Source organism: Homalodisca vitripennis, chromosome 5 (assembly GCF_021130785.1).
Source record: "Homalodisca vitripennis isolate AUS2020 chromosome 5, UT_GWSS_2.1, whole genome shotgun sequence".
Classification (NCBI taxonomy): Eukaryota; Metazoa; Arthropoda; class Insecta; order Hemiptera; family Cicadellidae; genus Homalodisca; species Homalodisca vitripennis.
The window spans coordinates 105185350-105197739 of NC_060211.1; the positions used below are offsets into that span (position 1 = coordinate 105185350).

A 12390-nucleotide genomic window follows, 5' to 3' on the forward strand; every position below is an offset into this window, starting at 1 on the left:
TTTGATGGTTGCTAAAGTACAGAAATTTTGGTGCATGTGGTACGATTTCTAGCTTCAGTTCATGCATTTTTCCATCACTAAGGCAACCTTATATCCAGGGAGAGGTTTTGGTGAAAAAGATATAAATTTTTTCCAGACCTGATAATCTTTTTTGGTTTTCTTCAGTTTTGGTTTGAATTCAGCTAATGTGGCACCCACTTTGCTGACAAATTCCTCACACCAAACATATCAGTTCCAATGGAATATCAAACCTATGTTTTGATAAGACAGCAATCTGTACTACTTGAATCATTTCAACCTTTGATCATTCTTCAGTTATGACTATATTTGAGAAAAATAAAACTTTAAATTTTTAAAACATGACATAAGCAGAACAACACATGTCAGCTATTTCAAACACCTTGATAATAAAACACAAAGTCACATTGAAATTTGACCTAACCGGATTGCTGCTAGCACTACAACTTTGTGCTGAAGCCCTTAACTTTGCATTCCGCCCTTGTATGAGTTGATATTTTCAGTTATTTATTTAGAGATAACCTTATAGTCATGTTTTATGCAATAACAGTACTAATACTAAACACATTCTTATAAAGAAAGTTATTGAAGCTGCTATTCAGAGGTAAAAAAGGTTGATTGTTTTGTGATGTAAAATTTTGGCATACTGTTTATCTACTAAACCACTATGCTATAATACTTATAAGATTATTTTATGTACCTCTGGAAAACTCTCAAATTTGTTGAAATCACACAGGAAACAAAAAAGTTGCATGGAAATACTGGAAGATATTATAAGTAAACACATTGTGAATATTATAAGACTCCCTAGCTTCTTTCCAGGCCCAAATATTTTATACACAAAATCCTCCAACATTGGTGATGCTTTAATTAACCGTACTATCCTCAAAACCTGCAACAAACAAAATTATTAATCAACAAACCCAATTACTAAATAATAAACATATTAAATTGTATTTCAAAATGGTTTTTCAATAAAGACTGGATCACAAAAAATTAATTGCTCCGTTTGGAATCAAGCTGGTCTCTCACTTGCCAGGCGAGCATACCACCACTACACCACAGAGCCCTTACTTTTTATAATGAAATTATACATATTGTATATGTTAGCTGGAAAAATGTCCAAGCAGCTAGCAATTTTTTCAACCCTAGAATTGACATTGGCTGAATATTCGTCACATCACATTGTCATTTCAGTGGCATCAACAGCCTAAGAAATGTATATACATCAAACAAAATACTTTGTACTCTCAGATTATGTAACTTTTGAAGAAGTTTAATATTATCCAATTATCACAAAATTAATATAGTTAACAAGAGGAATAATCAAAGTTAAAATTTCGTAGTTATAGAGTTTGGTTAGATTTTCTTTTATATAACATTTCCTCTACAATAGATATTGTGTCAGCTAGCATAGAATTAAAAGAAAAAAATAATAGCGTGGAAAGTCATTGCAAAGATTTGATTTCAATGCACTCTCGTGTTGAAGTATCCAGCCTAGTTCACAGGAAACTAGGGACCCTACTTTCCGGCAACTTGTACATGAGATCAATATCAGATTTTTCAATTTCATATTGGTACTTCCAAAACTAGTAGTAATTCTGTTGACTTTGATTTGTAAACATTTCACTCCAGTTCAATTTTTCTAAATTGTAATAAAAAGTTGTATTGTATTAAAAAATTATAATGTCAGATACCATACAAAATAAAAAGTGTTAATAAGTTAAAAGAATTAAGAAAACTGAGTCTATGAGTATCATAAACACAGTTTTCAATAAATTAAATTAATCATGATAAATATGGCAAATGTGGTTACATCATGCTAACACTTGCAACTAACAAAAATTGTAAAGAATGTAACTAATGAATAACCACATGAATTTCTTTTGACAGATGATATTTTGATACTAATATTGCAGTATAAGCCCTCAGTCAATCAGAAATGTGGTACCATGAATAGATTTTCTGGCTGTGTGGTACCTGCCTATTTAATCTATATACCAGTTAACAAGGCCTGTCAGCTAGTATCTTCAACAGCTGATTCAAACTTCATTTTATTGTATTTTACAATGTTGTTTTCTTGTGTTATTGAACATTATTATTGTTTGGGATTGATTTCATGACTAATTAGTGATTATTTGAAGCAAAATGAGTATCAATATTTGTGTAAAGATTCACACAGTTTTATATATTAAATAGTCAAATATATTTCAACTCATATAAACTATATGTCCAAAAAACAGCAAAAATTGTACGAGAGATTAATGTATCTCATTTATTTATCTGTCCCCCTCTCCCACTTTTCCACATTCTTCAGATATCTTACTCCATACCATCGCTGATCAATGTTGAGTAGCAGGTACTTCATTTTGATTAAGTTCATCATTTTGACTGCCATCTGTTGGATGCTACTTTCAACATCTACTGAACTAAATTTAAGATGTTAATAAGTAATAATTATTTGTATTTAAGTAGTCACTTAGTTTAAATGTGCTGAAAAAAATCTTTGTAATATTCAAAAAAATACTAATATCTCAAGAACAAATAAAAATATTAAAACATGGATTGTTGCATCGTGTTTAGTGCAAAAGAATACATTGAAATTATACCATAACGCCATCTTAACATTTAAAAATATTATCTAACTCCAACATGGCAGATCTACAATAGAGGCCAGTAGTATGAACTTAAACAAAATGAAATACTCGCTACTCCACAATGTTTAGTGGTAGTCCGAAGTCAATATCTGAAAATGTAGGTGGGATGGGGAGACATTTAAAATATGTATATTTGAAAATAAGGTACTTTGGGATTATACCAACCACACCATTATGAAGAACTCAAAAATATAAATTTATAGAAACAAACATAATAGAACGAAAAAACAACTATTTAATTACAAAATTACAAACTTACAAGCATTTCCAGGTATTGTGATCGGTATTGTTGTCGCTGTTATCTTATCTTTCTCGAGAATCCCAATTACGGCAAGCCGCACGGCATCACATGATTATTTAAGTTTTTTGCACGGTTCATAATTGCCTTTCCATTACAATTCAATTTATATTTCTGATCAGCCCCTCTAGAATTTGATATTTTACTGATAGGTACTATCTCGAGGGATGTTTTTCTTTCATTGACATCAGTGCGGGCTTCGGCAGCACCTTTGGCCGGAGGCACTTGCATTTTGGGTGGCGGAGTGTGATCAAAATAAAAACAAGTTTTGTGTTTTTTTTTCAATAAAGAGTTTAGTTTTTGTTTGGAAACGTTTGTTTTTGTGTTTGGAGAAATGTAGGGGTAAAACACGGAAGTACAACAAAGCGACGCACCAGCTGAATGGGCGGCGAGACTCTGCAGTCACGTTATCTACTAGACCGCTCGACTTTGACCTCTGTCTGAGGATCGGGAGGGGTTTGCGATAAGACAATTCCTGTTTTATATTGACGAAATATTGTTCTACGCTAATCTAGTAATCAGTAGAAGCAAAATGTCAAATAACGATTCATGTCTGGGTGTGGTCGGTATAATCCCAAAGTACCGAAAATAAAATGAAACTTTGGAGTGGATATTTTTACACATTATATACCTGTAATAACAAGGAAAGACAAACACATTTCTACTTTAGTAATCTCACCTGAAAATAAGTCAACCATGATAGATAACACTGAGGAATGATGTGAAGCGTTGTGCCAATTGTCAAGAGAAGCTCAAACTTGTGATAAGAGTGTTTGAAATAGCCCCTGAATCCAAGGCACCATATTTTAAACAGTGCTTCCAAGTCCAAAAATATTGTAAACACAACCTAGAATAAAATTTATAATTGTAAATTAATCATGATAATGTCTCCCTTTTACAGTGTTATGTACAAGTTAAAAGAAATCACTCATATCTGTATAATTTAATGCTTGTCGCTAAAATATGGTTAACGTCTTAGCTCATAAGTCATTATCGAGCCTTGCCATTATCTGCTACTATTATCTGAAACTACCATGAAGCAATAACATAAACTGTTCCAGGCTAATAATTCAAACTCAAAACGCATTTTTAAAAAGAGCCAGTATGTTTCATAGCTTAATAGCTATGACACATACTGTGTTACCTTGTGTAGTTTAGTTTTATTTGATGACAAGGTCTTTAAACTAATTTACTATATATAATTTGTAAAATTTTAAACGTCATAGAGATCCCTAAGTACAAGTAACAACTAGCTTACTTATCTCACTAGTTTACACACTCTCGTCACTTTAGTATCTTATGCTCACCTCAATGTAATAGTACTTTTCGTAAAAAATATGACGTGGCCGCTCATCATGTTCAAAATGCATGGTAGCTGTTACAATCCCATTGGCCAAGATAATACCCATCATGAGAAGCCGAAACGATGCAGACCGAAGGATAGTCTGGCAGATTGGTGGGGCCAAGCCATTGTCTTTGTTGTCATCCAAAGTGACAAGCTTCCAGCCATTATCATCTCCAGTTAAAATCTGTTTAAAAATATAGAATTTTAACTCATTCAATAACATTTTCATTAGGGTGGAGTGAAAATTTTTTAAATTTGAACATGTAATACCACAAAAATGCTGTATTTAATTATTATAGACAACCAAATAACAAAAAGTTTTTAATATTTTGAGGTGCCCCAAAGGTACTGGAAAAATAACAGTTTTTCTTAAAATGTTATAAAACGTTAGGCACCATAAAATTATATAAGAATAACTATACAGGAGTAAAAGGGCAATAAATTCTACATCAAAATAAGTGAGAGGCCCATTACAGTCTTATTGGAGACTACACTGTAATCTAAAAACAGATTTAATGGTTTATTTTTTGTATTAACCTGTGATTCAGGAAAAACTATAAACATTGGACATTGCATTTCAAAGTTCTTATATATGCACATTATAGATTTGAACTTTATATCTGTTATTAGTATATAGATTTTATAGCATCGTAATAAATACAGAGCTGGTGTCATACTTTTTTAGAATTAAAGTCCACCACACTACTACAATGGTTCATCTACCAACTTATTAGCAATGAACTACCATTGTGGCATTTATTAAATCATTTGGATGGTGCCATAACAGGACCAATAGAAAATATGGTGGTAAGCTGTGAAAACTTTCCAGTACAGTGATTTCAGTCAATTGAAACAAATTGGCCCAAAATTACCAAAAAAGTAGATTTAAGCACTGATCAAAAGTATCTTTATGATATACTAACCACAGTTGTTAAAGGTTAGTGTCCTGAGGATTTAGCTAATCGATATCCAGGTTATTTAATACATTCAAGATGGTTTGCAACAGCTAATATAATGTTTCATTACATTCAAACGATTTATTTTGTGTCTTCCATCTTCCACACTAATGTACATATTTTTATAGAGCAAAATGTTATCTTTCATCATACAACGTAGGGGCCATCCCTACATTAGGTAACACACAAGTGGAGGAGGGGGGATTTTCGGCAGTGTTATGCATCGTTATGGGGGAGAGTGGAGAGTTTCAACACAGGTTTATGTACCTATTAAATCTAAACTATTAGTTGCTTTAATTTATTCACAAAATGTTCATGGTTGTCCCTAAAGATTTCAAAATTAGTATTACATTTTTCTTCCATAAAAGAAAATGGAAAGAAGTCTGAATCCTCCATTTAAATGCCTCCTCAAAGTATTTTGTTAAACCTTTTTGTGTTAAGTGTTTTTGATTGATTATGTCATTTTAACGCTTGAGCTAAACATAGACAGTGTTTGGAAAAACTCCTTCACTAATGCGCTCAGTTGTAAGGGCAACAACTACATGGACCGAAAAAACCGCAAACAAAGGTCAAAAGTTTAGCTATCAGGACCTACGTTATCTCACAGTGCATGCTATACAAACAGAAATTTTTATGCTGCCAGACGCTGTAACACAGCAGAGAGGTGAAATTTATACCAAGCGACACGTAAATTCAGTGTGCTGAAATTCGTTGTATCTGACTGTATGAACCGAATGCTAGCAGAATATTGGTGCTCCACGTGGTTTTGGATTGAACCATGAAACAAAACATAATACAACGATAATTGTTGTTTTATCTGGTTGTGTTGTAGTTTATTCCTAACATATTACATGCGATACAGATAAGTTTACTGTGGAAGTGGAGTTTTAAATTTTCTTTATTATATCACAAGTTTACAAATTAAATGTTTTAACAAATTACCTCAAACATTTAGAAGCTTAGAACTTCAACCATTTGCAGCTAAACTGTCGAACTGGCTTATAAGTAAGGCATTTTATTCCCTTGAAGAATTTTTTGCTACGAATTGTTACCTTCCTTAGGCCTAGAATGGAGTTGTTGATTAGTTGTAATTTAATTTATTGTTTCAACTATTTATTTTGTCATGTATTTACTAATACTACAGTTACATTTTTTTAAATTGACAAATACACTGTACGAATTGGTTCAATATATTACATCAGTTAATGACATTCAAATAAACTAAGTAGCCTTATAACATTTTTATTTATTATATTAGTTATATTGACGTTGTCTATAGCAATTGTAATATTGACAAATGACAATAAAGATATTCTGATTCTGATTCTGAAGTTTTGAATAATATTAATGGAACTATTGGTGGCAGTGTTACATAATTATTGAGGAGGGGTTAGTGTTACCGTTACAAGTCCATTACAAGGGTAAGAGGGGGTTCTGAAAAGTCCGATTTTAGCATTACATAATTAAAGGACGGTCCCATATTCATTCTGTTAATAAATTTAAATGTAGAATCTACAAAAATTAGGTAAATGAATAACTAATATTCAATAGTGAAAAATAAATCAAATATATATGTCTACGCTTCGTTTAAATTTTATTGAAAACCAAAATTATAAATCCACTTTTTCAAAATAGTTTTTAATGTCAATTTAAGAAATGCCTGCAGTAGAGAAATAATAAGTAGAATAAAACAGTAACTAAACAAAAATATAACAACATTCTATGTAATAAAATATTTGAATGTTCTATTTTCATACAATTCCTTTTTTTTATCGTGATTCAATAGAAATCATAAATGGCTTGAACCCCCAGAAGAATAAGAAGTTATAATATTGTAGCATTAATCTTGTAAAGGTTCTTTTGGTAATTATTATATTATTATAATAAAAGTACTAACTAAAATCTTATGTCAACACCTACAAATTTATTTACTTAAAAAAAGGAAGTTGTATATTACCTGTGAAGCACTCTTATTGGTCATGTGACCTCTGATGCCCCACATCTGTTGGAACTGGACTCTTATCTCATTGAAAGTTTCAGTGATAACGGCAATAAACACATTCTTAACCAGCCAGGCCAGGAAGAATATCATTGTGCTGAAGTAGAACACCGCCCGCCACCCAGGGAGACTGTCAATCGCCCTGTACATGATGAACACCCAACCCTCTTGTGATGCTGCTTGATACACAGTAAAAATACTTGTGGCTGAAACAAAAGAGAATCAGTTTTTCAGTACTTAGTTCCTACAAAAAACACTCTGCTTCTAAGGGAATTCTTAAGACAACTCATAGTTGACACAATACTAATAAATAAGAAAGAATAAAATAAATAAAAGATAATCTTTGAAAAAAGTGCTCAATTTTTTCAGAACATATTCCTACTGTACTGTAACTGGCTGCCTTGAATCTGAATCTGTCCCAAACAGATGTAGATATAGATTGGTCTATCTTTAGATAGCTCTTGATCGTTTCAACAAACCAGTTTATTTCAACGTTGTAAGTAATAAGCTATGATCTGCTATGGTATACATTAACCCATTACGGATGGCACTTTCCAACACCATTCTTTACAATAACTGAAATCTTGTCGAACACTGACAATCCTCCGATACAGCTAGCCATGTTGACTGGTTTATGAATCAGCACTTAAAACCTATTAGTTATTAACAACTTAATTATTTTCCTAATAGCAAACTAACAAGCATTAGCAAACACTCACCAAATTCATCAAATCCATTGAAGCCCATTACATAGCGAGTCAACTCCAACTTCATACACTTCATGCCTTCTGGACATTGATATCCAGAGTCAGGATCTACTGAGCAAAATGTGTCCGGGATAGCAAGGCTGTTTATTGTAATGTGCCTGTAATCATTCAATATGGTACACTCAATCTGTTAATACAAAAGAATCTATTTTAAAATTGTGTAATGTCTTTACTTAAAGGCCATTATTCATATGCGACTAAAAAGAATAACATGACTGTAGACATTTGTAATTATTAAGTGTCATACCAAAATTAAACCACGGAAGATGTGGTTTGCTCACTTATTCATGTGTCATCCCTAAAGCTATAGTAAAGCATAAATAAAAGTCAAAAAATATAAAGTAATGGTGTTGTACAAACCAAAGTCAAACTTAACAATAGAAAAGTTGTGTAACACCACAGAATAACTCAAAGAACAATTCACAAACCACGGTTGTCAAGAGAAGAATCAGAAAGATGGTCATTCCATTCTGGTAAACCTTGAGAAAAGACATAGAGAGATGATAGTATGACCCAAGTGGGAAATGGGTGGATTCTTTGATCTTACTTTTAAAGCGATGATCGATATCTGAAATATTAGGTACTGTTAGATTCTGTATCATAAAAGTAACCTGTACCGGGTACTTTTGGTTTGCAATAACTTGTACTCTCAGGACAGATGAGTACCCAGTACAAAGTATCTTTTGGAGTAGTTCTGAGAGGTCAGTTATCACATTACAAGCTCTGAGCAGTGTTAGTTTGTTGTCATTCGTTGTCAGTATGAGCAACACAGCCCTGTACAGATTTGTGCATTAAAAAGAGCAGTTGCCGGTTACGGTAAATTAACAAAACTTGCTTTATTTAATCTGTGTTAATAATTTAACTTTTTTAATAATGGTTTACAAAATTACACACTCGACATAATGACTAAAAGCTCCATGACGTGACCAATATCGAATTTTGTGGACCATCCAGTTAAGAATAAAAGTTAACATGGTATTTAATAACTTATTCTAATTTCCATACTATTCTAAAATTACATACTCAACTACAGTACACTTGCATATATCTTGTACAAAAATTGTCTTTTTTAATCACAAGTTTACGAGTTATGAATTTCAAATTTGCAGTTTGGTTAAAAATCACAAAAAATTGGTATTTTTCTCGTTGTTATCGATATAAAAATTGGAAGTTATTGCTAGTACAATAAAGTAGAAATAAACAAGCTAAATTTAAAAATAACTCCTGTTATTGTAGCTTTGTTACTTAGTTTGTGGTCAACTTTCAAATTCGGATATCTATACCTACTTTTTGAACTGGGAGATGACATCAACATTTAGCTTTGGTCTTAATTTGAGATTTTAACTTAACTATTTTGTAAATGTTATGATTTAATTTTGTTTTAGTTAAATAAACTTTATATAAACTGTATTTGTTGCAGATGATTTTAACTATCCCAGTATATGCTTACTGGTAATTGGTGGTAGAGTGGTTTTACTGCAAACTTTATACACGCTAACCTTCCACTTTGCACCACTTGCTCTTTTTACTAGTTCAAAAGTATTATAAAACAACCATTTTAAGATCTAATATTTCAAAAATTTCCTAGGGGAGGGCAGCCCTTGAGCCCCACTGCTGATTTGGAAGATTTCTAGGTAATATTGCGCCACTGGTAATATATATATGCATAGTTAAGTGTTAGTAGTATTTTTTATATTTACTTTTAAAGACAGAAAAGATATCAGATAATATGCCATAACAAATAAACATGCTATCTCCAGGTGAGACTCCCTTCAATGAACTTCTAAAAAGTTCCAGTATTATCCTACATTTTAAAGCAGAAACAACTGATAGAAATCTTTGGACAGCAGGCTAACAAGTTATGTTCATGCAACTAACTTCAGTTATTCACCCTAGTCAAGAAGTATACTCACTTTGGATCTGTTGTATTAAGAACACAATGATTTTTGAGTTCACCGAAAAATTGAACTCCGAGAAGACCATAAAGTGACATGAAGAATAAAAAGAACAGTGTCACATTGTAGATCTGTTGACTCGACCGCCTGAAAACACCATATAAATATTTGTTGCAGTTCGTAAGATGTATTGTATCTAATCAACAATAGTATAACAGTTGGATTCATCATGTGTCATGATTCATAATACTGCAATACTTATCTATATTTAAATACTTAAAAATATAATAGATATCAGAAATTCTTTATTGATAATCTTTAAGATTACAAGTAGCGTCAATTAACAAAACGATTACATAGTTATAAAATATATAAAAGTTCATGTTTGTCTCTGTCAAGTTGTCAGTCTCCATAAGTAAAATTCCTCCACTGTGTAGATGGTTCTTTGCAAGAGCCAGTTCTTTATTGCAGTCTTCATGTTAATGTGATTGTTTCCATTTTTCTTAATTTCTTCTGGCAGAGCATTGAAAAGTTTTTTCCCGGCATAGGTTGGTTTTTTCTCAAATACAGCTGTTCTGTGAAGAGGTAGTGGAAAGTCTTGACCATGTCTTGTGATATGTTCATGAAGATTACTATTTCGAGGAAAGTCTATTGATAAGCAGTACAATATTGTTTCCAGAATATATAGAGAAGTCACTGTCAGTATATTCAATTCTTTAAAAGCAGCTCTGCAGCTTTCTCTAGGTCCTAGCTTCCCCATTAACCGGATTGCTTTCTTCTGAATTTTGAGGACTTTTAGTAGGTTAAATTGAGTTGTGCCCCCCCATGCTGCTATCCCATACCTGAGATGACTTTCAAATAGGGCATAGTACGCTATTTTGGTAGATTCAAGAGTGCTTGTTGTATGGGTCCTTCACAAAGCATAGAGTGATGAATTTAGCTTCAGGCATAAGTTGTCAATGTGATTTGTCCATGTCAATGTATTATTTAGTGTTATTCTTAAATAATTCATGTCCTCTGTTTCTTGAATACCAGGGATTTCGGACACATAGTTTTTATTAGTTCATAGAGTAAGTTGTTTAGTTTTCAAGCTGTTTAAGACCAGATCATTGTATTTGCAATATTGTTGGGCCATATTGAATGAGATGTAGGAGTTTATTTCTAGCTGTTCAACATTCTTCTGGGCTGAGAGTAGTACGGTATCGTCTGCGTACATGATGGAATTTGTGTAGTTTTCCAAGAATATTGGCAGGTCATTGGTGAATAAAATATATAACACTGGTCCTAAGACGGAGCCTTGGGGAACCCCTCGAGTCATAGGTAGTTTTTCAGATTTAACAGTACAGGTCTCTCCCATTCTTCTCTGTTTAACCTCTACAACTTGGTATCTTTCGTTCAAATAACTCTCAAACCATTTTAAGGCTGACTGTTGAACGCCAAGAGTTTGTAGTTTGGCTAGGATGAGCTTATGGCCAAGACAGTCAAACGCTTTGCTCAAGTCTAAAAAGATACTAGTGATGGTGTTGCCCTCTTCCAGGTTGTCTGTTATATATTCAACAAGGTCTATTATTGCAGTTGATGTAGATCTTTCTTTTCTGAAGCCATGTTGATTATTGGATAGGAGGTTATTGTCTTGTAGGTGAGTGAGTAGTCTAGAAAGAGTGATCTTCTCTATTATTTTTGATACAGTTGGTAGTAGTGAAATTGGACGGTAGTTTGTTGCTTCATCTTTGTTTCCTTGTTTATATTTAGGGTATACTTTGGCCCGTTTTAAGTTTTTTGGAAATATGCTCTGTATAAAGGATATGTTAGTGATGGGAAGGATTGGTTTCAGAAGTTCAACTTCGCAAAATTTTATGATTTTTGATAAAATCTCGTCCAAACCCGAGGAGGTTTTACTTTTTAATGAACAGATTGTTTGTTTAATTTCTTTGGCTGTGGTTGGGGTCATTTCTGTCATTGCGGTATCTATATTGTACCATGGACTATACAGTAAGTTATCATTCAATATTTGGTGTTGCTTTAGCGTGTTTTCTGCTATATTTACAAAGAAGGTGTTAAGGTGGTCTTTGGGTCCGTTTCTTTTATTCCGTCGATTGTTAAATGATTCAAGTCTGATGTTGATTGGTTCTTAGCAGCTCTTTCTCTATTTATGAGTTCCCAGACTGCTTTTGTTTTGTTATTAGCGTGATATATGTGGTCTGCATTAGCTTCCTTCCTAAGTCGCCTGAGTTTCAGATCATAGGCCTTCTTCTTCTGGTTTGCCTCAGATTTATCTTCAGTTCTTCCTGTGACATTAAACTTATCCTGCGCATTGATAAATTCCTTTCGTAATCTTAAGGTTTCTTTATCATAGACTGTGTTCTTTCTAGAGTGGCTTTGTTTCTTGGTCTTGAGTGGGCAGGCAAGATCTAATGCCCTTGTAAAGGTATTAAGGAAGTTATCGTAAGCGTCA

The 12390-nt window shown here is 32.8% G+C and overlaps 1 protein-coding gene across 1 annotated transcript in view; it reads right to left on the minus strand.

Moving 5' to 3' along the window:
* The window catches only part of LOC124362639 (sodium leak channel non-selective protein-like), a 71342-nt gene that overhangs the window by 44330 nt on the left and 14622 nt on the right, over positions 1–12390 (minus strand). The window contains 6 exon segments of the mRNA XM_046817316.1: positions 719–910; positions 3653–3820; positions 4281–4502; positions 7232–7479; positions 7993–8138; positions 9954–10082. Of these exon segments, the coding sequence (XP_046673272.1) occupies positions 719–910; positions 3653–3820; positions 4281–4502; positions 7232–7479; positions 7993–8138; positions 9954–10082 (1105 nt within the window).